At 45.5% G+C, this 26,536-nt stretch overlaps 2 protein-coding genes across 27 annotated transcripts in view; one reads left to right on the top strand and one right to left on the bottom strand.

The window, feature by feature from the left end:
* FNBP1 (formin binding protein 1) overlaps window positions 1-6,485 on the top strand; it is a 95,809-nt gene extending 89,324 nt beyond the window's left edge. For 9 of the 13 annotated variants that reach the window (XM_073313782.2, XM_078849108.1, XM_078849106.1 and 6 more), the window contains 2 exons: window positions 984-1,120; window positions 2,007-6,485. In XM_073313782.2, the coding sequence (XP_073169883.2) occupies window positions 984-1,120; window positions 2,007-2,185 (316 nt within the window). In that variant the 3' untranslated portion in view covers window positions 2,186-6,485. Of the gene's footprint in view, window positions 1-980; window positions 1,121-2,006 lie in introns of all 13 variants that reach the window. The other 4 variants (XM_078849102.1, XM_073313785.2, XM_073313783.2 and 1 more) reach the window with 1 other exon arrangement.
* USP20 (ubiquitin specific peptidase 20) overlaps window positions 1-26,536 on the bottom strand; it is a 110,722-nt gene that overhangs the window by 55,142 nt on the left and 29,044 nt on the right. For 11 of the 14 annotated variants that reach the window (XM_073313769.2, XM_073313775.2, XM_073313768.2 and 8 more), the window contains 7 exons: window positions 26,347-26,473; window positions 26,075-26,244; window positions 25,174-25,255; window positions 24,528-24,636; window positions 24,029-24,131; window positions 21,798-21,869; window positions 17,636-20,070 (listed from right to left, as the gene is read on the bottom strand). In XM_073313769.2, coding sequence (XP_073169870.1) covers window positions 19,910-20,070; window positions 21,798-21,869; window positions 24,029-24,131; window positions 24,528-24,636; window positions 25,174-25,255; window positions 26,075-26,244; window positions 26,347-26,473 — 824 coding nt within the window. In that variant the 3' untranslated portion in view covers window positions 17,636-19,909. Of the gene's footprint in view, window positions 1-17,635; window positions 20,071-21,797; window positions 21,870-24,028; window positions 24,132-24,527; window positions 24,637-25,173; window positions 25,256-26,074; window positions 26,245-26,346; window positions 26,474-26,536 lie in introns of those variants that run through there. The other 3 variants (XR_012155207.2, XM_073313776.2, XM_073313779.2) reach the window with 3 other exon arrangements.

Raw genomic sequence — 26,536 nt, 5'->3', positions numbered from 1 at the left:
GGTCTAAAGCCCCATCTGGTTCTGTCACTTGCAAACGTGCACACAGGGTAAAATTCATTCCTGTGCAGAGTTAGCACAAGACCTGTTGACCAGTCATGTCTCATTTTGGACATTAAGTGGGATGTAAGTGATGCGTAGGTGTCATGCTGGCCCTCTGAATAGATGTGAATTTCGCCCCTGCAAAGCAGATTGAAGACTGGGGCCACTTTCTGTACTGTTATGCCAGTGCAAATCCAGAGAACTCCCACTGCCTTCTGTGGGGTTCCTCTGGATTTATATGCAAGAAGACAAAGACATTGTGTGGGATGGGTACCAGCTGCAACACTCTGGATGGAATCCCATCTTTTCCTAGTAAAGACCCCTCCAAACCTCTTGGGAATGGAAAATTGGACTGCAAATCTTGTGTGAGCTGGCTGTCTCAGGAAACTTCTAATCCTGGCTGCACTGGAACTATTGCATGTCACTTGTTCAGTGCATATAATGTTTTCAGACATTACACACCACTATAGAGGTATCTCCTAATGGAAATAACCCTGAAAACTAGAAAGGGAAATATCCAGGTGCCCAAAAACTCTGGGAGTGCCCAAAATCCTAGGCCCATCTTCCAGTGTGCAAAGGATACTGAGCAATACACCCCCTTGTATTTCTGTTGGAACAGCCCTTCTGAACATGCAGCAAGCCCTTTTGCAGTAGCATAAAGAACTACTACATTGGCCATTGTGAAAGGTAGGTGAGAGATGCATTTGAGAGGCCTTGGCAGGAGGAGTTGACTGAACTGACTTCCCCTATCATGCTGGAAATGCAGTGACTGACAAAGGCACATTCTGACGATATATCTAAATTAACAAGTTGGCCCTAACTGCAACCACTCACTTGGCCTTCAGCTTTCCGCAGCTGAGTATTTCCGGCAGGTGCATGTTCCTTGTCACACTGCTCCTGAGGCTGGTTGCTATAGTTGCCGTATATTTTCCTTTCTTGAGCAGCCCAGATGGCAGTTACACAGAGGAGCAAAGTCAGGAGAGTGAAATGAAGGTGCCAGTGACAGAGTTTGATGACGAGTTTGATGACGAAGAACCACTTCCAACCATAGGAACCTGTAAAGCTCTCTATACATTTGAAGGTACCACTAACCCTCAGCTTCCATTTCACTTCTTCTCTATTACTTATTTATATTACAAGTAGCCTCCAGAGGCCCCCGTTGTGCTATGCACTGTTCACATATAGAGTAAGAGACAGTTCCTGTCATGAAGAGCAGAAATGGATGTAACATGGTGGCTTGTCCTGCCAGAGCTGGAGGGCCTGGAGAGGGATCAGGTGATTCCCCTATAAAGAGCCTCTGGAAGCTGCAGCAAGGTGGGATGCTCAGGGGGAGCAGAGAATGCTAGGAGTGAGCAGGCTCCAGCAGAGTCCTGGGATTTGGAGCTAAGACTCCAGCAATTTTGATGGTTGCAAAGTTGATCCAAATTATTTCCCAAGCTCTTTGCAGACTACTGGATAGTTTGTTGGGGAGAGTGGTATTAAATGAGCTGTTCAGCGTACAAGGAATAGATTTTATGCAAGGATTATTTAATTTACAAGTACCATATTCAGCTGTAGACTAGATGAACAGACCCTCCTATCATTGCCAGACACAAGGGCTAGTAAATTTACCCTGCGTGTGGTAAATAAACATACTGGCCTTTAGTAGCTGCATCTCAGCACAATAACAGCAAAGGCTAAATATTCAATACTAATTAAAAGATATTCAGTGGAGGCCCAATTTCATGGCGCACTTGTGTCTACTTGTTGATTGTACTGAAATTTTCTATTACAGGTCTGATGTCAGGGTCGCATTCTTCTGGTTCTTTGAATACATGCTGTTCTCTCCCAATTATTGCTGTCTTATTCATGCTGCTCATGCTTAAAGGAGGGTATATTTCAGTACCATTGCTGAGTTTGCCACAATCGGGTCTGTATGTTCTCCTGTGGACAGGAAATCCTAAACTACTATATACTCTGTATCTCAGGTCAGAATGAAGGCACAATTTCAGTAACAGAAGGTGAAATGCTCTATGTAATAGAGGAAGACAAAGGTGACGGGTGGACGCGAATCCGGAGGAATGAAGATGAGGAAGGTTATGTCCCAACATCCTATGTCGAAGTCTATTTGGACAAAAATGCCAAAGGTGCTATGACTTACATTTAATATCCTTTTTATTACTTTGCTTGCTTTCACAGGGACATCCCACCCTGAAACTGTTCTATGATGCAGATGGAGCCTTTTAAAGGACTACATAATGCCACAAAGTGCATTATTTCATACTCTTAACTAACAGACTCCTATGACTTTATACACTGTGATTTAGATTGGTCCGATAAGAAGATACTGAGTGGGATAAAACTGTTACAATAGGGGGATACCCAGCCTTCTCTGGCTGAGCCAGCCTTCCGTGGATAGAGCTCAGTTCCTGCCAATATACCACCCAGTTCAAGGTGGGGAATATAAGGCCATTCTGAGTAACTGTGTGTCTTCTCTAGCTATCCAGCTGATACTTCATAGTGACATTTCAGCCATAGTCAGGAGTATGCTATTTGTTGCAAACTGACTCTGTGAAATGTTATACGTGAAATGTTATACATGAAATAATTAGGGTGCTGTTTGTCTTTCAATGTGGCAGCTTTTCAGAGCCTAATCTACTCTCTGTGGGCCATGTAAATGGAGGCAAGGATCATCATTTAGTTTGTTAGTATTTATGGGAAGGAGAAGCGTGTCTATCAAAAATGTAACCACAAAAATACCCTACCATCCTTGGTAGATCAAGAGAATGGTGGTATTCACTCGAATTCCCCTCTCCATCGTTGCAGTTCAGAAAATTCTCTTTCAGGCATATGTTGTTACTACCGATGCACGGCACAGTTAGCTATTTCATCCTCTGCTCCACGTACAATCAATGGAATATTTCAGAGCCTGGATTCATGCCTTTTATTGTTCTGTTTCCCTTGTCGCTATTTACCCCTCATGACTGAGGGTATGTGTTGTGTAAGTGAAAAGCATGTGCATGTAATCAGGGTATGTGTCTGCTGCTCCTTGCAAGTATCTCCCTGCTGATCGAGTCCAGTGAGCAAACACTATTCCATCGCTGGTTCCATCGCTGCGGGAGTGACATCCTGTTTCAAGTCAGGAAGATTTTGAAGTTCACTGTTAAATAGTGCATGGATTTTTCAGTCATTTAATCCTGCAAATTGTCATCTTCTTTCATAGAGTCTAAGCATTCTCTGTGCACCAAGTCTTTTTGTCCCTTTTAAAAGGGAGATGTAACTGTCATGCTGGACTTCAGGCAATAGAAATAGAGACGCTTCCTGCACAAAATCACACAACTTTTATTAATTCACTTTTCTTTGGTTCAGTATTAAGCAATGTAGTACCATGCATGTCCTTTTGAAATGACAGCCTGGATTATTGTTTGATCTTGCCATAATCCAGAGGTCTTCTGTTTGCACTGGCAAAGATAGGATCAGTTGGATCCCTTTCTTCGCCAAGATAGTCTGTGCGGAAAACTCAGCATCCTGGATCTTCTCATTACCCTTGTAAAGTGGTATACAACTGAATGAAAGTACTGCCTATTCCATATACAGGGAAGGGCAGAAAGCTCAGCATCAGATATTCCATCATTACCCTTGTGCTGTCTGGTATGGAGACTACCTGCAAGCAGTGCCTGCTCCATGCACAGTGGTCGTTGCAAGTCCAGGCTTAATTTTTGCAAAATTCCCTGTTGTCCAACAGGGCCAACAGAAACAGATAGGTTACTACATTTAAAAAACCCACCTTGAAATAACAATTGTTCACCCCTCCCCTTGAATACTCTGGCATGCGTAGACATCAGCAGAGCAGTTTGTGAAGTCAGCTGCTCAGGAGCAGAGCAGCAGGCTTGGTGGGATATGCCTCAGAGCATAACTATGTGTCTAAGGGCAGGGTGAAACACCTATATTGACTGAAACCAGCAAAAGCAAGAACCTTGTTAATAAAGGCTGCCACTTTGTCTTTAGCTCACCCCAATGTATGAGGCTATTGAAGGGATCCCCCGGTCCTAGGACACAGTTGGCACCTAGCAAAGGATCTAGTACACTGGTGGCATTGTGCAAATAGTAATAATAACCCTGTATCATCTTGCATATCATATGTGCAGTGTGCTACACAGGCCATTTGCCTGTGGCCATTTGTTTGACTCAAATTTTTTAAGTTTCCTTGTTTTTTTTTCTAATGATCTTTGAGTGTTTTTTGTAAAGAAAATAGACATGCAGTTTCAATAAATAAACAGTACAAAGTCATGTGCAGATAAACAAACTGTAATATGCAGTAAAAGTACAATTTAAGGCCCATATCCTCAGAGACATTTAAGCTTCTAACATCCAGTGGTTTCAATGGAAGTCAGGAGCCTAAACACCTTGGAGATCTGGGCCTAATTCATTTCCTTGATTTGGTTAAAATCTATAAAAAGAACCTCCCTTAAAAATGGTTGTTAAGATATCAAACTTAAGTGTTTCAAGGAACTTTCAGTAGGTTTAAAAAACAAAGCAGGCTCACTAGACTTGGGGTACTATCTCATTTGGATCTGATACTGTATCAGTGGAAGCATTTACATTTGTCCATTGAAGAAGAATTAAAATGAAAAATACAACTGACCCATAAACTAAAGTCCTTACAAGTTTTTGCAGCATTTTTCTTCTTGTGCATAAGGCGAATGGGTAGCAAATACCTCTAAATGTTAGTTAAACAAAGTGAAATTAGGCTGATTTCACACCAAATGAGTAAATTTTGTTACACCTACAGCTAACAGACTGGGAACCTGAAAAAGGCCCAATTCTGTGACCCTTACACAAATAGCCCCATTGAACTCAATGGGACTGCTTGTGTGAGTAAGGGCTATTTACTAAGTTTAAAATGGTAGCCAGCAAAAGAAAGTTGAGCAAACCCTATGTCAAAAGGAACAGTAATATTTATCTTGTTTGCTTTTTCCAGATGTGTACACATCACTTCAGAAAATCCCTGAGTAGGTTTGCATAGGCCTATTCTCCTTTTGTTCTGCTGATTTGATTCTTCAATTATTTTAAGAGGTGCATTTTAGAAGGTTTTCTTTAAAAGAGATGAATCCACGTGCCCTGTCAATGAATGACCATTTGTTAGGTGCAGTTCATTCAGCCCTTGAAACTAAAGGCTCATCGTTTCCAGTGAGGGTTTTGGCTCAGTTCTGTGGAATAGTTGTAGACAATATTCCCATCCCTCTGTAATATAATTTAAAAGAATGATACACAGTAATCCATTTTCCTTGTGGTGCACACATGCAGCTTCCGTTAATGCTAGATACTTACATGTGCAAACTAGGAATTGAATATATTGGCTATAAACCTCCATGTTTCAGGGATTCTTATTGGGGGGTCAGGAATAAAATTCCTCTTTTGGAAGGTTATCCTGTAACTGTCTGCTGCAGGGTTTCTTGCACCTTCTTCTGAAGTATCTGGAGCTATTGGATACTAGACTAGTAGGACCTCTGGTCTGATCCAGTCTGGCAATTCCTGCATTTTTAGAAATTGTACCTCCTAGTCCACTTAGGAGCAAAACTGTCTTTCTTTGAGTAATGCTGTGAGATAAAGATTGATAATCAAAAGAAGTTACATAAAATTACCCTCTTAATATTAGAGTAATTTCCCGCTGCTCCCAACAAACATGCCCTGTTCACTTCCTCTAGAAATATTGGCTGTTAGAATGACACACAATGAACAGAGCCTGTTTCAGAGGTTTTATTTCTTGAAACAAATGCTGGGGCCACAGTCTGATTAGTATTTCAGTCGCCTTGCTACTGTTGGTTCCATTCTCCCCACTGTATGTATATAAAAATCGATCGACAGCTCTAGGAGTCTGGCTTGGTTGCAGCTCTGCTGTTTGTTCACCACAACTGTAACCCAGGTGCTTGATTTTTTTTTTTTTTAACCACATCGAGGCACTTTTTATCTAGGCTATACAATATGATTTCTTAACGCTTGCCAAAATATTTAGGAGACAGTAATTATGAACCAGATTATAACATCTTTTTTAGTTTAATTCCTTTTGTTAAATATATGTCCATAATGCTCCCCATAAAAAGAATAATTTGTATATAATGTAACTTAATAACTAAAGGTACTTGAATTTTGATTTTTTATATATATATATATTAAAAGCGGTTTTATTTGCTGTTCTATTGTTTAACCCAATTTTTGTTTTGATAACCATTGAATAAGACAAAATCTTGTTAAGTCGATAACTTTTTTGTGTGTTTCCTGCTGCCTGCTTCTGATGGGACTTTTATAGAAACTTCTGTTCTGTGTTAAAGTTTGTTACATCTGGTCAATATGATTGTTCCTTTTCTATTCTTATTCTTTAAAGAAAACTCATCTACTGGGTGAGGGTCTCTCCCCGTAGCTAGCTGTACTATCATCTCTTCCTCAAATAAACATATTTTCTCATTCTTGTGGGGTTTTCTAATGATTATTCACATAAGCAGATTACCTGCTCTGATGCAAAACAAATGGTCCGAACCCTCCCTTTGTCTACTGCTGACTCAGAAAAGCACTTCATTAACAGTAAGGATGTGATTACATTTTAAGAAAGAGCTCACACTGCAGTGTGGTTAATATGTTACCTTTCTCTTCTTCTTTTTCCTTTTCTTTATGAAAATTAGAGACAGGCTTGAACCATAATTTCAAATTCAAATGTGCTCCCATATATGGGGGAATTCATCCTTTGTCCTTCCGTCTAATGGGCCAAACCAAAAACCCTGGAACCAGAACACCCTTGAACTTTGGGGACAATTTGGGCCTGGGCCAGAAGTATGTGCTTACAAGAATGTAACTTCCCATATGTTTATGAGCTAGGAATGTTTGCATCCCTCCTGTTTCTTTCTTGACTTCCCATCAAGATGAAGGGTCTTGATTGCTTATTGCTTGATGAACAATCAGCTTTCTTTGGATGAGTGTATTCTAATCACTGCAAAATGCCTTACCCAGATATAAAAATATTTACCCTGATAGCCTTCCCCAGTAGTTCATTGTCACTGGGAGCTGTAGTCTGACCAAATCCACCCACTGGTTCCCTGCAGATACAAGAAGCTAATTGTTTCATCTGGTGTAAACAATTCAGATTCCCACTGGTGGGGAACCATTCTTGAATTTTGCACCCTGCATGGTCACCAGAGGAGAGCTGTGCTCAAGGTGAAGCTCTTGCCTGAGGGTGGGGATCACCGGGGGCCAAGTTACTTTCATTTTCAAGGAGAAAATACACTTCATGGTGGCTGACCCTGAACAAGGAGGGTTGCTTCTGGCCAAAGGGAATCCCTGACTTAGAACTGCTCTTAACCCTTTCATGATGCAGTCTGATAAATGCTCGTGGTGCTGTCTTTCCCCTTTAACCTCCCCCAAGCAGTGCCACACTCAGGCGAGCCCTTCCTCCTGCCTCTTTCTAACCCAAGTCTCTTTCTTTTTGTCTCTTATGTTTTAGATTCCTAAAGGTGTTTGTGCTGGTGCAAGAACCTGGGGCGAGCTTGTCACAGAAGGAGAAACAAATGGTCTGTTTACCCTGCAGACAGTTAAAATTCACCCATATAAACAGACTCCTGGTCTGGTCTGGAGGTAGCACTTGAAAAAACTGAAATCTAAATTCCATCCCAACATTACTCAGCCGCTTGCTCTTTTTTATGGCATGTTACTTGTGGCTCAGACTAACTTATTGACATTCCCCATTGTTCTGCCAACTGGGCATTGCTCTTCTGTAGAGCATAAACAACAAACCCCACCCACCCCACCACCACCTTCCCCACAACCAGACCGAAATGGCTGGCTGCACTTGGATGCAAAGGGTAACCAGAGAATCCCATGCATGTGCCAGTTGGGATTCTATCCTCCTGTGGCCCTCAGTCCATCTGACTGTATGCACTGGTCCATCAGCATTTCACATGGTGCCTTTAGCGCTAATCCTGCAGGTAGGCTCATCAGACAGCTAGGGAAAGAGGTACATACAAGTGGAAAGCCAGTTACAGGAACAATATGACAGCAGCTGGACTGACCCCTGAATTTGATTGTTAAATTTTACACACCCATTATTCAATATTACACCTTCCCCGAAAGGTCCCAAATGTCAATCAGCTTTTTTACTTTTTAAAAATGGCTGGTGCTTCCTCAAAGAGTTCAATCCCCATTGGCTTTGCTGTGTCCTGCCAGCCTAGCAACTCGTGAATGTATGCTTGCTTTCCGGCTCACTTTCACACACAAACACACACAAAGGCATTTTGGTTTGAAGCCACCTTTCCCCCATCACCAAGACCTCCATTTGAATCTTGTTTCAGCCTGCATGCTCGCCCTGTCGCCTTGCCTGCGCATACCTTCCTAAGGGTCACATCACTTTGCAGCTCATTGTTCTTAATCTCTTTCCAGTTTTTTAGCATTTCAGACCTGCCTTCTCCTTTTGCATGAGCTCCTGTGCACTCTCATCAGTGTGTTTGAACAGCAGAAATTGCATTTAAAAAAAAACAACCCCCCTGCATTTCCCTCCCCTCCTCCCTCTTGCCACAGACTGGACCTTTGCTCAGGCATTTCAGACAGGAATTTGGACTTATCCATCTTCAAGTATCAACCATCCTGTTGTCCTGTGATCTTATTTAAAGGAGAAACATTTTGATGGCAGTGCTGTACCTTGTCCCCAATCTAGTGCAAAGGAAGTTATGCTGCTTCCAAATATCAAGTGATCTGGAGCTAAACTCCCTAGAGAGGGGTTAGATTGCTTTCTAAGCTCCTAAAACTATGAAATTCTCGCGCTTCTCCTCCCAAAATCTTCACATTACTAGGCTAGTGCAGTAATCATATATCTCCTCAAACCTTGTCTAACAGCAGCCAGTGAGTAATAAGAATAGCTTTCCAAGGCCTGTCTGAGTAGTTGGGGAAAATCCCCAGCTCTTTAGAAATATCCTGGATTTTTTGTAAAAGGCCCAGAATAAGAGAGAATTCAAATGGATGCCATCATGGCTAGTGGCTCTAAAATGAGCCTGTCAGTTTTGGTTTGCAGGCAGGCCTGTGCGTGTTGTAATGCTGTCCCCTGTCCTTGTGGGCAGGGACAATATTAAAATATAGCATCCAGGAATTGTTCACCCTTTATGTAGGGTATCACCTAGCTCTTCCCATCTTAGGATGAGGTCGTTGTCTTTAAGGTAGTTAAATGTTGTGTTCACAACTTGGTCCCTCTTAAAATAATAATAAAAAAAACTTATATTTTTAATAGCAGAGAGTCCTTCACTTCTACAGTTGTTAATGCTTCATCATGCTTAATAACTATAAGCCTCAGCAAGCAAGAAGACACTTTTTTTTGGAATCAAGTTAACATAGATCAGGAGGCTGCATTGTCTAAGCAGATGGTACAAACTCAGAAACCTCTGAAGCCCTTCAGCTGCAATCTGTTATCACAGTCTGAAGGGTCAAAATCAGCTAAACTGCCATCCATACCACCGCTGTTACTGCCTTTGCTTAGCTCTTTAGATCCACACGCCTTCGATACCAGAATAAAATCCACCACGTACACAGTTTGCTCTTATAACTTTATATGCAGAACTGTGACGTACGTGTGTGAGGATTCTGTTGCATTTTCAAGATCAGCATATCTCCTATCGGGGTCTAAATGGTTAAGCAGCCAACAGGCGTGCAAATATCTACAAATATTTTTAGCTGCAGTATTTATTCCTGTGTGTCTGATGCACTGTTGAATCAGCAGCTAGATCAGCTGACTTTCACCCTTTTTTGTGCCATCTATGTAAAAATGAGAGAGTTTTCTTTTATATATTTAATCTAGGTGGACAGTATATTATTGTCGGCCTCTGTGGAACATTTAAACTATTCCAATGTCAGTGTTGCTACATAGTGCTTTAGAAGGAGCGTTAGCTTTGCCCATGCCAACTGATTTTCTTTGAAAGGGATATATTAGAAGACTATCTGTGGAGTTTTTATAAACCTGCTGCCCCATTTCAGAAAGTTTGGACCTTAAACCTGCTAAACCCAGGGTTGTGAGTTCAATCCTTGTAGGGGGCCATTTAGGGATCTGGGGCAAAAATTGGGGATTGGTCCTGCTTTGAGCAGGGGGTTGGACTAGATGACCTCCTGAGGTCCCTTCCAACCCTGATATTCTATGATCTGATGAGAAGGAAACAATTACCACCAGTCAGGTACTATAGTTTAGATCTTTCTTCTGCTGTGTGTATTCAGCATTAGAAGTAGGTAAGGGATAGAGTTTAACTTTAAAAACAAACAACTGAGACAGACTAAACATATGACTTATATAGTGTTGTTGTAGCTGTGTTGGTCCCAGGATATTAGACATAGGTGGGTGAACAAAAGCTCCATGTAAGCTTGAAAGCTTGTCCGTCCCATAAAAGCTATTACCTCACCCACCTTGTCTTGCTAAACATATGACTGGTTTATAAAAACTTTGCTTGAATTTACTAAGCTCACACAGAAAAAGTGTGATTGAACACTCTATGAAATGGAATCTCACCGTTGTCCCCAGCAAAAGCGTTTCTAATGCCCTTTCTTAACATCTGTAAATACAGAAGAAAAGAAACATATCCACTGATACTGAAAGTTGTGTTTAATGCTGAGTATTTTTCAAAAGTTCTTTTTGGTTTGATGCATATTGATTCTTTTTTTTTCCTGCTTGAAGTGTCAAAAGACTTAAAAGAAGCCAAATTATATTTTAACATGATGCTGAGCACTTTTTTAATTTGTGTGTGTGTGTGTCTGTGCGTATGTGTTTGCGCACTGAATTCTAGCTCTTGGTGGCATCTCAGTGTTGTGATTTCCTTGCCAATGTAAAAGGTTCTGGTGTTGCCCATTCATTTCTGGAGACAGAATTCAAGCAAATAAAGTGCTTCCATTGGAAAGCGAATATTGACCTTGTAACCATGAATGAAAACTCATCTACATATTTAAATAAACCTTTAATTCCAGACATGCTATTTCATTTAACCCTCTTAATCATGTAGGGGATGCAAGCAAAGCTGTCCTAATTGTTTCACAAAAAAGGGTCCATACCCACCTGGCCACTCACTGCTGCTATAATTGGCCGGGCTATTCTATCTGTAGTGACACATCTGCCATTACCACATACACCTGCAGATGGGAACTCCACTCTGTGTTACTTCGCAGTGTAACCAAATATAAATCACAAGCTTGGAACTCTGCCTATTTCTTCTTCCTCTGCATTCTCAGTGAATTGCTGGATGCTTTCTAATTTTTATATTCAACGGCAACATGTCTTGGCAAATGAGGAGAAACAAATCTGTTTGAGTGTGATGTTTGTGTCTAGTTGCTGTAATCCGTGGGATGGTGAAGGAACACTTTTACTCATGGTACTTGAATTTTTACATCACACGGGGGGGTTTAGGCACCATTTGGCATTTAATTGTGCTGACAGCAGGAAGAACATTGCCTAGGATGAAGATGGCTTAAATGTTTTCTCTCCAGTGGGTCAGTTGGAGAAGCTGATACTTTGTCAAACTTTTACCTTTTGGGCTGGAATTTGTATAGCTATCAGTCTTAGAATGGGGATTTTGGGAAGCTTGCAGAAACCGTTCAGTCATTTGAGAAGAGGAAAACTACAGTTATGCTGGTCGGAAAAATGTTTGTTTGCATACCTCCTTTTTTTTTTTTTTTTTTTAAGTGGCAGATGCTGAGAACTTCATAGACTCATAGACTTTAAGGTCAGCAGGGACCATTATGATCGTCTAGTCTGACCTGCACAACGCAGGCCACAGAATCTCACCCACCCATTCCTGGAACAAACCCCTGACCTATGTCTGAGCTACTGAAGTCCTCAAATCGTGGTTTAAAGACTTCAAGGTGCAGAGAATCCTCCAGGAAGTGACCTGTGCCCCACGCTACAGAGGAAGGCGAAAAACCCCCAGGGCCTCTTGCCAATCTGCCCTGGAAGAAAATTCCTTCCTGACCCCAAGTATGGCCATCAGCTAAACCCTGAGCATGTGGGCAAGACTCACCAGCCAGACACCCAGGAAAGAATTATCTGGAGTAACTCAGATCCCACCCTATCTAGCATCCATTACAGGTCATTGGGCGTATTTACCGCTAATAGTCAAAGATCAATTAATTGGCAAAATTAAGCTATCCCATCATACTTGAAATTCGACAGGGACAGATGTTTAAAGGTATGAGGTATGGCTACACTGAGCCTTGCAATACCTACCTGATTTAGGAGCCTACATCTCATTTCCAAAATTTCAACTCCTGAAGCAGTTAGGTGTGACCATGCCCGAATACCTTTAGAAATCTGGCCCATAGGCACTGAGGCATAGCTGTGCCTTTCAGCGGCCCAGTGAAAAGTCTGGTTGATTTAACTGCTTTGAAGGTCTGGATAAGGTACTTTGCACGTGAACACTAGTTTATATAGAACAGAACTAAACTTGTCACTGCTCTGCTGCCATAGCCTGTGCATCTGTAACTGTATGGACATTGCCACTGAATGGAGGACCTCTCAGCGCTGAATTTGCACATGTGGGAAAGAAGGGTGAGTGGAATAAGTTTTATGATGTGAGTATTTATGGGATAGAAATTGGACTGGTGTAAGTGGAAGCAAGCAGGAATCCAATCTCAGGCCCCAGCTGCCCTTGCCTCTTTGTGTACGGTACAATCCGTAACATGGTGGAATTTTTGATCATTTTCCTTTTAAAAACAACGAAATTCCATCCAAAAACCATTAAGCCTGTTATGGCTGCAAAGTGACTCAAAAATCTGTATATTTCTACACTGCCTGTGCATCTTTAACTCTGCCCACTTGTGCAGCTACATTGCTGTGCATGCTTCATTTACACAAGCAGAGCGTATTTTTCCCCATAAAAGCCCTGGCCTCATTCCATGCACAGGTTGGATGGTAAATAAAGCTGGGTCCAGAAAGGTGCTGCCTTATTCACTCTAGAATTTGAATGGGGTATAATGGATGAGATGGAGGTGAGGTGTTAAGTGGCAGGAGTCCACAGGGCCCCTGCCTCACTGAATTCAGAGCTTGCACGGTACACAGTAGAGAAGACAAGGGAGGCCAGTATGTGAGGATAAAAAATAAAAATAAAGCTGCTGCACTAACTGCACATTCATGAGTCACACTGAATACGGAAGAGGGGCCTGTGCTGACATGAAGATGGTCTTGTAATGAATACACATAAGGGGCAGAGTTAAGGGTGCATGAGTACAAACCAGCTCTTGATTTACAAACTTCACATTTTAATGACTTTTGTATGGAAGGAGCTAGTGGAAACAGCAATAATGTGTTCAAGGTAGGATCACTCCACCCTCTTAACTTCTTTTTGAAGATGAGCTCAGCTGCTGGTAACTAGAACATGATCTTCTAGCATCTGGACTGCTGGTTCCCCCTTCTGCAAGTAGTTTCTCTATCACTGCTTCAGAGAAACAGCCTTGAATTTAAGATGTTAACCTCTGTTACTGTACAAAACACAGGGCAGTGCATGCTAGGTCTCTGTACAGGGAATGTAAGAGCAGGGATGACTAGCCCCTGAATAGAGAGAGAAGAAATCTCCCCCAACTATGTGGTAGCAAATATTTATGCCTGATGTAAAGCAGCAGTATTTCTGGCAATTGTGAATGCTGCCATCTGCTGGTGAATTAAAGGTTGGGCTATACAGGCCACCCCAGCTGACTTTGAAACGCTAGTGGCCTTTCAGCTGTAGCCCGGATCAAGTTGTCTACTTTAAGATTTTCCTTGGCTTGAGGATACCAGCCTGAAACATCCTTTGCTCCTGTTTCCTCTTCATAACTTGAATCTACTACTGCTCACTGCATCATTCACCATAAAACTGAGTAGCTCCTTGCAGGCTTTCCGTTACCGCTGCCACTCGCCCCTGTGCCCTGAAATCAACCTCCTCCAGGAGCCAAGGAGCTTTGCTATTACATAGCTCACATGCAGAGCGAAGCTGAGTAGCAGCATCGGGCTCATCGTTGCAAACGGAGGAGGGAGTAATAGCATCTGCCCAACGCAGCCAGCTGTTGACTTATTTTTTTAAGAGTCCAGACCTTTATTTACAGCTGGACTCCTCTGTTACTTTTAGAAGTTCAGCTGTTTTTGTTTGTCAGCAGCACCAAGGAGCCCTGGCCAACCAGAGGTCAGTGATATTTATTTATTATCATCATCCAGTAGATAGGGTCAGGTGCCGTCAACAAGAGACCATAAAACTACAGCCGCTGTTCTTACAGACAGGAATGTGGAAGGCAGCAGGAAGGAATGGTCAGAGCTGCACCTTTGTTTTCTTTCATTATTAGATGACAGGTTTCAGAGTAACAGCCGTGTTAGTCTGTATTCGCAAAAAGAAAAGGAGTACTTGTGGCACCTTAGAGACTAACCAATTTATTTGAGCAGAGCTTTCGTGAGCTACAGCTCACTTCATCGGATGCATGCCGTGGAAAATGCAGCAGACTTTATTTATACACAGAGAATATGAAAAAATACCTCCTCCCACCCCACTGTCCTGCTGGTAATAGCTTATCTAAAGTGATCATCGGGTGGGCCATTTCCAGCACAAATCCAGGTTTTCTCACCCTTCACCCCCCCACACAAATTCACTCTCCTCCTCTCACCAGCAGGAGAGTGAATTTGTGTGGGGGGGTGGAGGGTGAGAAAACCTGGATTTGTGCTGGAAATGGCCCACCCGATGATCACTTTAGATAAGCTATTACCAGCAGGACAGTGGGGTGGGAGGAGGTATTTTTTCATATTCTCTGTGTATAAATAAAGTCTGCTGCAGTTTCCACGGCATGCATCCGATGAAGTGAGCTGTAGCTCACGAAAGCTCTGCTCAAATAAATTGGTTAGTCTCTAAGGTGCCACAAGTCCTCCTTTTCATTATTAGAGAAATGGAGCAAGGGTCATAGTGAGGACCTGAAAAGGCACAGAGCTCAAGCCAAGCTACAAGCAGAGCAATAAACAATAGTCACACATTTAAAGATCCTCTTTTATTTTCATAGGCTGAATAGCATCAGGGAGGCATTGGACAGGGAGTGTGTGTGTAGGGGAGGCGTTGCAGCTGCTAATGATGGGCTAAAAACTGCCTCTAGAAAGCCTTGCCACTTAGCAGCAGAGAGGATGGGTTTGTTACCCTGTTTAATACACGTGGGTAAGAGCCAGGAAAGAAGAAACATATCAGCTGACTGGAGAGCTTTTAATGGAAGGGCTGTTAGTCCATACAGTAAATGAACAGAGCCTTCTCTTTACCCTCACCTTGTGCAGGCTGCACTGAATTGGATAGCAGGAAAAAACGGGGAAGACTGTCTAACAAAAGGGGGAACTGGCCATGAGGAAAGTCAGAGGTGGTTTGGATCAAATGGACAAACCGTGTCACGCTGAAGAACAGCTCCCAAGCCAGCTCTGCTACTGGTAGCAGTGACGGCTTTGGCCCAATAATTTTTCAGATATCTGCTACAAGAGTATCAGAACTTTGATCACACACCAGATCTAAAGTCAAGGATGGCTGCACAATGTAGCTTTGAGTTTTGTTGTAAGTAGGAAGTGTAAGGGTTTTGTTCACGCAACAATGGAGATGTTTGTCTAGAAACAATCTAATCACAAGAAAGGGAAATACATCCTGATTACATCTTTTAGAAGGTCACAAACTGTCTAGTAATGTTAGCAACTACAGAACAAAGTTCATTTTCTGGTTATGAGTTTTGGAAGGGTGGGTGAGAGTTGGAAGACAAAAAGCTGTGTTTTTTCCTTACCAACTACACACTAGATCCAGTTATTAGGACACTTCTGGCTCAAGCAAGTTCAGCAGTTTTACTTTTGATTAGTGCTACTCTAAAGTGAAAACAACATATTTGAGCCATTCAAGTTTACCGCTAAGACGAGCAGACACAGGCTGGTGGTACCACAATGCTTATGTAGACTAGATCCAGGCGGCTGTGCCGCACCGTGCCGCCAACACAGAGGTGGGAAGGAGGATTATCCCAGGGTAGAGCTCTCCAGTCACAAAGAGCGGTAATTATGCAACCCCTATAGCTACCATCTGCAGGAGGGACGAGCTCCAGCCTTCTCTTCATGGTGCTAGATCCCCAGCTGCCATTATCAATTCTTGGAGCCACTGGCAGCTGGTGAAATTTAGTGCAATTTTAGGCTCCTCTAATTGATGCCAGGAAACAAGCTCAATTGAAAGAGCACAAAGATGATAAAGCCACCCTTGCACTCCCTCTCCTCTGTAGCACTGTGTGAGCCCAGCCAAGAAGAATCTAACTCAGAAGATACAGCCCCGTTCTCTATAGGATGAGACTATTTGGCATTACTGGCGTGCAATTCACATTCATATCTGCCAAGATTAACTCCTAGGGTATTTATCTGTGTGTCACATTTACAGCCCAGGATTGGCCAGTACTGTACAGTTTGTTTCAAGTAGCTACAGTTTTGTGCCTACTTCAACTGCAGAAGCATTTTCCTCCTAAATATTTCAGGCTGTGAAATGCTCCCTTCTATCAGTAGTAAAGCAATGTCTGCAGGCTTCCAGAATGCTGCTGCTGGGACACTTACAGTTTACTCTGTACAGTCTCATGTAATGATCTTTCCAGCACTAGAAGGCTCTAAGGAGCAGTCTGGAGTTTGTTTGGAACTGTTTCTAATACTGTGCGGCCATACCAAGCAGAGCACAACTGAAAACAAACGTTTCACAGTGGCAAGGCAGCTGTACAGTGTTTTCAGCCTCAGCCTGTATACCACCAGCTCCAATGGGTCAGTCGCCACCTCTTTACTCCAGAAAATACCCTCCGCAGTTCTGTAGGATTACGAGTTTAAATTTAAACATGAATTTTGTAGTGCTCAAGGAGACAAAGCTCCACTCTGTACTGGGTGTAGCACATGGGCAGAATGAGAGTTAACAGCATTTCTCCAAAAGATGATCCATTTCTACAGAACCCTCTGTGCTCAGTCTAAAGGCTGGAAGGAGTAATACTTGGCCTGCTGTGCAGTCCTGGGACCACTCTCTCTCACTTTATACCCGCACTGCTGGGAGTGTTTTAGAGCACGGTGCACTTATATTCTGCTTCTCAGCCACAGCTCTCTAAGCACTTCACAATGGTAGGTCAGCCACCCAAGCTGTATCCCTAGCTCCAAAATGGGAATCAACTCACCGGGCAGTGCTAGTTTCTGCAAGCACTCCCTTAGCAATTATGAACAGGGAACGCACTGTCCTGCCAATAGGACAGCAGAGATCCAGCTAATGAGACTGTCCAAGAAAGAAGCCAGTAGCTGAGAATGTGTTCCTGATCTATTTTAGTGCACTGGTGCATGAAAGAGAGATCATTAATACACAGAGCCTTTCTGAGAAGCAGTTCCAAGTTAGTCTGAAAGACACAAGTGCCCTTGCTTGAATAAGTACCACTAAAGAGCATTCTGGTAGATGACAGAATCCAAGTGCCATCACAATTCAGTGGATCACACTGCTAAAGCCAGCTGGTGTTTAGAAGCGTTTGTCAAGGCAGGGACCCTTGGCAGCAGGAAACCTGGACTCTCACCACCACCATCAGCTGTGTACAACTTAGACAGGCCTCATGCACGCATAGGCAGCAGTCATGCAACTTGTTGAATGCACGTGTATTTATTGTAACACAGCCTCAGCACAAAGTGTAATACTTGAGCACGGGAGTGTAATTACAATCTGTACAGCATCCTTTAGACAACACAGACACAAGATACAACATGCAGCCCTAGAGGCTCCACAATAGATTCAATGCTGGCTGCAGCAGCTAACAAAAAACAGCTTAAAACACTGAGACATCCAACAATGGCTCGTTCTCTGACCCCCTCTGCTGCCTGGCTGGGTATAGACAAGGATCCAGGTAACCAAGACAGTAAAAGAAACACATTAAACCAGTTACAGGAAAAAATATTTTTAAACAAGAACTTGCTGTTTGCAGCAAACATTTGGTCTAAAAACCTGTGAAGGCCCCCTTTCGGGAACTCCCTCCCCCCACCTAGTTTCACTTCCCTGCAGTGAGACAAACAGCAGCCCCCTTCCACCTTTGTTCATCTTTTATGCTAGGAGTGTTTGGGCTTCCCAAGGCCACAGTCAGACGCTGGACCTGGGCTGATGAGGTGAATTCATTCTGTTCCCACCACCAGCGCCACTGTGACCATGCAGCGTGGCTCTCCTCCGAGACACCCTGCGAGGCTGGTCCAGGCACACTCGAGCTGGCCAGATAAGCCACGCCAGCCTCGTTCTGCCCTACACTCGGTGTGTCTCACTCAAGGGCTTGCAGAGCCCTTCCCAGAGCCATGCTGGATTTTGCAGCCACCTGACTGATTTACAGTGGGGCCAACTGCTAAATCCAGATCAGTCATTTTGAAAAGCAGCTTAGACATGAAAAATGGTGCTTGCCATTCTCCGTTCATCCCGCCCCCTGCCCCTCCATCCCACCCCATTGCTTGGCGGCTGAATTAGCAGCAGGAGGTTGGGGTGCAAGGTATTCCCATTCATTAAATGAGCCACTGTACATACCAAACAAGATCTGCCCTAGAAAGCTAGAGCAAGCTCAGCACTGCATTGCATGTGGGAGTCTGGATGCTCGTTTGCAGGCAGCTTGGTTCAGTGAGGTCACCCACACAGCTGGGGACTGTTCAGCCAGGCGCCTTCCCCAGTGGGACTGGAAAAGATTTAGTGTAAGTCAAAAGACGGACATTTTGGCACAGGTGGGTTAACACCAGGCTTCTTGCAAGTGAATGGCTTGGCTTAGAGGTTCTCCCTCACTCCTAATAGGCCCTTCCCCTCTCCTCAGGCCCATGGGTGCAGGGCTGGGCCGGGCAGCAGTGTTTGGAGAGCAGAATATGGAGATGTTACATTCTGTAGCTATGAAACAGAGGCAGGGGAACATAATCTAGGCCAAACCAAGACCCTTGGCGCTTGCTGCAGAACTGACCTCTGTCCAGCCTCCACCACTCGAATGGAGTCTGACTGGTTAACACCTTTGATTTTAAGCAACTCGTAACAGAGCCCTGCATGCCTGGTACTTGTCCACAGCTACAAGGCTACCGGGAACTAGCACAAATGGAAATAGCACAGTGGGAAGCCAGTGTGGAGCTGCTACTCGACTTCCCACCTTCTTCACCAAGAACACGCAGAACCGCTGAACGCAGATGCAGGCAGCATGGGGTCACAAACACATGGCTGACAGTGGACGAGAAATGGTCTCTCTGCTGTAATTGGGGCTGCAAGAACTAGAACAAGAGCAAATCGTGGAGGACGCTTGTCACTTGTGCACCAGCAGAACAAAACAAAGGCTACAAGCCCTTGTGGCTTTAACCAGCTTCAAACAAGCTCGGGTTTCTCTAGGCGCAACGTTACTCACTGTGAACAAAACAATGTCTCTTCTTTATACATTTGACTTCCAAAAAAAGTGCTCAGAACTGCTCCGGAGGAGCGAAGTTAGGGCCAAGCGCCACCTGCAAAGGAGCAGAGATTCAACTCACCGAAGGCAGACTTGGGTTACTCTTGAGAGCAGCCAAAGCAGCGGGAGGTTCAGGCCAAACTTCTTTCCACGGAAGTTTTGTTTGGAGACAGTCTCCCCACCACAGCCTTATGCACGGAGGGTGTGCAGGAGCTGGGTTATGGTATGTTTCTTCTGACCAGCCGCATCCTTATAGCCAAGCCTAGAGTCTGCATGAGGTTTTACATTGTTATACAAGGACAATGGAGCAAGCTTATGCCCCTGGGGGCACCTCCACCCCCAGAAGGAAAATCTCCTCTCTAGTTCTCTGAGGTGGACTATGTCCCTTGTTCTTCAGTCCAACGATCCCCCGCTTTTCCAGACACACAGGGCTGCAATCGCATACCTCTACCGCTTGGTGCAGCGCGGCTCACACAGCCCGTGTCTCGGCCTCTATCTTCTGTTCCCCGTGCAGGCTCTCCAGTTCCTGCACCTGTGCGACGTTCTGGCGGACAGGGATCTCCGGCCCTCCTCCATACAGCGTGTTCAAGTAAATCCACGTCTCCTCAGAAATCTGCCCATAATCAGCTCCTGAAAAGCACAGCAGCAGCAACAACGAAATGCAACTGGGTCTCCGTTTACTGCTCAAGCCTGAGCAAGCCGTGCTGGGGTGGGGAACAGTGTTGCAGCTGGGAGCTATGCGAGGAAGGGAATCTCTCCCCTTGCTCAGATAGCGAGGAACAGTGAGGCAGGTGAAAATGTGACTTTAAAAACCTCCTTCAGTGAGAGAGGAGTTGTACTTGCAAATACACTAAGCCAGGGTGAAGGCCAGTTGTCCGAATGGCTGGGCAGTGCCCGGCAAGGAACGCTCACTGTAAGGTTCACTATGGACGGAGGGAGCTATAAACCTCTGTGTCTTGTAGCCAACATGATCTCCTCCTCCTCGTCCCAGAGCAGTGGCCATCAGCAGCTCACCTGACACAGAAGGTGACACCCTTCATGGCTCCAGGCAGTTGCCACGTTTCTTGTTTCCCATGAGGAATTGAAAAGCAATGCAGGGCACACCTCACCACTTCACCTTAAAGCACTGCCCACGTGTGACAGGGCTCACACTGAATCTATGTCCTTCACCAAAGAGGACCACGTTATCAGCCCATCTTTCTCATGTGCAACCAGGAAGGGACGGCCTGAAGGGGCACAGCACATGGTAACCAAATACCCACTGACCCCAGCAGCTCTAGGCTTTCCTGGACAGTGGGACCATGCACTCTAAGCAGGTTTTCAAGTTTATCAGGCTACAATTTCTTCCTCAGGAGCTTTTTGACTGTCTTTCAGACCAGTGATCATGTTATGGATCGAGCATTGTCCGTCTGCACAGTGCTAATGGGTAGGTCCCTACTTCAATGAGCAATCAGTCTGAAACGACACACAGTCAGACCCATTCAGGCCCCTTTGATGCACAGGAGGAAGGTCCCACCCTCAGTGCAGACTGACTTTAAGCTGTACTTGAGGAAAAGAGCAGTCAGAAGAAGTTAATTAAGTGAGTGAGGTTTGGCCAGCTAGGAAAGGAAGGGAGTTCTAAGCACATGGTCAGCATGGAAGGAGACCAGGAGATGAGGCAGGGATCTGAAAAGGGCATTGAGTAAAGGTACGTAGGCCCCGGGAGTGAGAGCAGGGATGGAAGCTGGCTCACAGATGTGGAGGAAGTCTAAACTTGGAGGTGATGCAGAAGACGAGGGGAGTCTGTGCAGGGAATCAGTGGGGCAGGTGACACAGCCATGGTAGCAAGAGAGGAAGAGGATTTCAGCTGCGATGTGTTTTACATACTAGGGAGCCAGACAAGACGTGCAGACAGAGGCAGCGGCAAGGGTGGAGGCACGAGATGATCAAGGTGTGAACAAAGCTTCTAGCACCTGAGATGGAGAAAAGCTCGTGGATTTTGCAAGAACCTGGACCATGGCAGGGAAGCTGGGAATGGAAAGTGATGAGGAAGATGAGACAGAAGCTGCAAGCCTGGATACGAGGGAGGATGGTGGAGGCGGCTAGGGGGACAGAGAGAATGAGAGGAAAGAGGGAGTCCGAAAAGCCAGTGGGAGATACAGAAGGAGATGGCAGAGGCAAGCCCAAATAGACAGGGAATGGCAGATCTGGGAGTCAGCACAAGGAGATCAGCCAACCGTCAGGCTTTGTGTTGAGCACAGGCAGAGTGACAATCAATGACAAATGGAAAAAGGAAGTTTCCAAGCCCCTTCCCCACAGGACCAGTCCCCCAAAGGGACAGCAACACACACACACACACACACAAGCATGAGCCTTACCCTGCTTCACCTGCACGTGTCCACCTCCTTTTGTGAGTGCAATTCTGCTGTTGTCAATTGGTCCGGGAGGCTCTGTAAGAAAGGATGTAGATCAGGGAGCCAGATTCCTGCTTCTCCCCCTCCACTGCTAGTCTGAGCAGTTGGAAGCCCAGCTGGGGCTGGGGGAGGAGCAAGAAGAGGATTTTGCCCCAACGATCACACTAAACAGAATAGCAAAGAGCTTTGGTTGTGTATGATGGAAATCAAATGCAAAGATGCTTTGCACTAGCTGGCGTCCAGGACAGCGATTATCTGAGAGCTCCAGAGATCTAAAAAGCAGGGCACTGACAACCAATACACAGCACTGAAACAAAGCTTCTCCTCAGCTGTCTGCTGCGGAAGGCACTAGTCACAGAACAAGCTAGGAGACACCGAACCTCAAAGACCAGTAACATTCTGGCACCAGCCCAGGCAACATCTCATTCAGCAGCAGGAGCCTGGACTTCTGAAAAGCAAGGAGACCTCAAGGCAGTCGGAAACGAGAGGCAAGCCCCAGCTCCATGGGGCTAGGTCGGTCTGCGCTGGTACACTCCAGATCCTCCCAAAACAGAGACATGCCCTTTCACCACAGGAGAAAACAGACGAAGGGCTCGTGGAGTGTAGCTACCTCACATAGACTGAAATGGCCCCATGTGTTGTAACAGGCTGTTCATGGAGGGAGATCTGATGTATGGCAGTGCCAAACGCAACCCATGGCCAAGACTTCCAGGTTCCCTTCCTGAGGCCTATCTCACCCCTGCTCTCCCAGGCAGGCAGTGCATCAGAGTTAACACAGTCGACTCCTGGATGGGAGGCAGCACTTGACGTCATCTTGCAGTGAGCCCCAGGCTGATTAAGAGGTGGCACTGATCCATCTTGCTCTCTGAGGACTAAAGGAGGCCACTGTAGTGTGAGAATTTGGGCAGCATGGTCAAAACCGGGGACTGGGAGTCAGAACTGCTGCTACTCTACCACTGACTCCGGTGTTGCCTTGGACAATTCTCATCCTCCCTGTGCTTCAATTTCCCTGTGTATCAAAAGGGGATTGTAACTTGCCCACTTCTGAGCCTCAGGTGAAAAGCATCATAAATGCAGAACTGTATTCTAGAACTGTGGAGTAACACAGGATTCCCCCAGACAAGCTGTGTTCCCTACTAACCCCAAAAAGAGAGATTCAAGTCTGGATTCCTCCAAAAGATCGCACTAGCCCTCACAGCAAGTGACAGTATGCAACTCCAACCTTTAAGAAGAGTCTTAAAGAGCTTCAGGAAGCCAGATCCTCACTGGGTAGGTCTACACTGCCATGTAAGCCCCAAGGTTCAAACTCATGCTCAAACCTCACCCCCTTCCTTCTACACACAAATTGCACTAACCCAGGGCTCAGACCCAGGTTCCCAGGACCCAACAGAGGTGGAGGGTCTGAGCTTGAGTCAAGCCAGCACCTAGGGTTCAAGCCCTGTTGCTTTGCAGTGTAGAAGCAACCCTACTGGACTCATGCTCTAGGAGTCTTCCAAAAATATTCCACAGTCTCACACAGACTTTCTTCATCCTCCGGACTGTGAAGTTTTCCCGCACTGTACCACAAACAAAGGGCTCGAGTGGCCACATTTTGGGACGGCACTAGGAAGTCTAGGATAGGAGTGGTTGGACTTGGGCCCATGTCGTGCAGTGTAGGCAGTGAAGCCCCAGGTTGGGACCCAGGATTCAACAATTCCTAACCTGGGGTTATAAAGGAGCGTGGACGCTCAAGCCCCATGTTAAAACCCCCAGGATCTGCTACCTCAAGTTGTACTAACCTTGGCTCCCACTGCAGTGTAGACATACCCTCTCTGTTTTCCTCTCGACTTTGCCACCTTAAGAAACCAGGCACAAGCACTTGAATAATGTGGCATGTTGTACTTAAATGGGATTTCGATATGCCCTGTCCTGTCCTTACCATCTCGATGGCTGGATTTTCATTGAGATTCAACCCACTCCCCAACCTTGAAGTTTCTTTTCCTGTAAAATTGCTCTTTTGTTGACTCTCTGGGAAATAGCTTGAATGTGGCTGGGGGGAAGAGGCCGTTCCCCCTTCTTTGCTAGCCTAGGTTTGGTTGGTTCATTTATAGGCTAAGTAGGTACGCTGCCTACAGAAGACACACACACAAACAAGCAAGCTTAGGTACACCGTACACCCCACCTCTAACAGGTTCCGGAGGCCTCAGGCTCCTTACCATTGTCCTTCCCCTTGACGAAAGACTCCCACTCACGGAACCATTGCATGCTGATACAGTAGATGACACTTGGAGACTCCTCTGCCTGGAATGCCTTGTTCAGCTGGAGGCCAAGGAACAGGAGAAGGGAAATATTCCGTCACTGCTGAGGTTTATGAGAGGGCTTTCCCGTATAGGTTGGAAAAACTTCACCACTCTTCAGGATTACTCAGCTGTAACCACACACCCCATTGCACCACCACAGCAATCCACCTGCTCCCACTTGCTAAGCATGTGGAAGTCCTTAGATTGCTCTCAAACCTCAGGCCCCCATGCAAAGCATCACCCTCGCCCCAGCTGATGCATGTGCAACAGGGAACCCAGAGTTAAATCTCCATGCCATGGTGCAGATCTTGTTCTGAGAGGCAGAGGGGTGAGATCTCTCCCATTCATCTGTGGTGGGGTCTCCACTTCTGACCCCAGCCCTTGGTTCCCTTCTCTAGCTCTTTTCCACACGCACCTTAATGAAGGTGTCAATCTCAATCCTCCTGCGTTTGGCCAGGGCTTCGATCTCCACCTGGCAGACCGAGCACACATACAGATGGTTCACAGCAGGGCCGCCCCCGAACCTGAGCCCAGGATGAGAAGGAAAGAGGAACTGGGTTGGCAAGGAAGAGGTTAACTGCCCTGAGCCCTGCAAGTAAATAGGGTGGATTCTTACACTACTCTCCGTATCCAGAGGTGACTAGGCCTGGTTATTTTAATGAACACCTTTGCCTCCGCCCTCCATGGTGTAGATCAGAACGGTCCCACCTTTGTGATTGCTGGGATAATGGAGAATACAGCTCATTTGCTGTCTAGATTAAGGGCTCTCACATTACACACTACCAGGCTCCATCTCTCCAAAGGGAAATCCCCCCTCAGGACTGAGGGCATAAGAATCACCCTGGAGATCAGGAAATAGTCTCACCACCTTATAACAGCATTGCAACAGCATATACAATTGCTTAGGTGTATTAGAGGGAAGCACCATGTCTGGCCAATGCCAAAGGCAGGATCCCACACCTTATGGATGTGGCCTGGCAAGTCTACGTTGTTCTCAATCACAACAAAGCTTCAGTTGTTCCAAGGCACTGTGGAATGAGGAGTACGCCAGCTTTCCTCACCTGTTATACAGATACTCCCACACAGTCTGCGGCAGAATCACCACCAGGTCATCAATGTAATGGTATTTATTGGGCGGGATCCCTGCAAATCAGAACGAGGGGTAGTTAAATTGGGTACTAAGTAAGGAGCAGTGTGTTCCCCAACAATGGAGGAAGACCAAAAATTGATGGTAGGTATCACTCCTCTCGCTAGTGGGTGAGGAGTGGGGCAAAGAAAGGAAGGAGGCGATGGGGAGGGGGCAGGGCTTTCTCAGTGGGGAAAGCTCAATTATTGATCTAAGGCAGCTGAAGCCTTCAGGCCAGGCCCCACTCCTGCACACTGGCTTTTGGAGAGTTCTTGGTTTGACTAGAGGGTTATAAATGCTCCCAGGGAGAAGGACAGAGTGAGCTTTTACCAGTCTATAAAGGTTCCTGGTATCAGCCCACCCCACCCCTCCCAAAACACACACTGAACACCAGCCTTGCTGCTAATGCAGTAGTAAGTGGCAGTAGGTGCAGGTAAAGAACCAGTAACCTGTTACACTCCCGCAGCTGCATTTACCCTTCCCTTCCCTTCGGAAGCTGCCCCATTGCTCAAGAGTTCACCTCCTTCACCCTATTAGCTTTCTAAATACTTGTTTGAAAACAACTGATGAAGTGAAAGCGATGGTCTCCCAGCACAGCATATCCCTCCAGGCCCTTGATCAGCGGGACAATGATCTAACTGTCACGTTCCTGAGCGTGCTGAAGTCTCTGCCAATGAGGCAGATTCGACTGCAGTACATGTTATACTGGGAACGGAGCTGGGGCTTTTATCCGGATGTGTCAATGTGTGGGCCAGCAAAAGGTGCAGCTGGAAACTTCCCACTGCTGAGTGAATGCTACTATTCCCAATGCAGAATGCCTGGCCGCTTCCCCTCACCTCCGTGTGCACACAGGAACGTGTGGTTAGTAATGGGACCAGGCTCCGCAAAGGTGTTGAATTTGTTGAGCCACTCTCGAGAGATATAGAACTGGAGCAAGGTGGGTTCCTTCATGGTGGTAAGGGACACTACCTTCTGTCTCTCCCGCACAGCCTCCTCGCTGCTCTTCCTTGAGGAGGAAAGGGGAGAGAAAGTGAAGCAATCCCCGGCATCTGACCCCTTTATATGTTAACAGCACTGACAGACAACTCCAGCCAGGGTACCCACTCACCTGTAGAACAGGACATAGGCCTCTGCGTTCTGTACCACTGTCTCATGGACCTCAGTGACATACTGATCGTCAAACTCATACCACTGGCCATTGATCACGTTCTGGCAGTACGCGATGTAGTGCCCACCTGTAACAGAGGGAATGTAACAGCACTGGGACTCAGTACAGAAAGAAGAATCAGGCCTGGAAT

This window comes from Lepidochelys kempii, chromosome 16, assembly GCF_965140285.1.
Source record: "Lepidochelys kempii isolate rLepKem1 chromosome 16, rLepKem1.hap1, whole genome shotgun sequence".
Lineage (NCBI taxonomy): Eukaryota > Metazoa > Chordata > Testudines > Cheloniidae > Lepidochelys > Lepidochelys kempii.
Note: the sequence above shows the minus strand (reverse complement) of the source record. Positions and strands in the feature narration are given on the sequence as shown.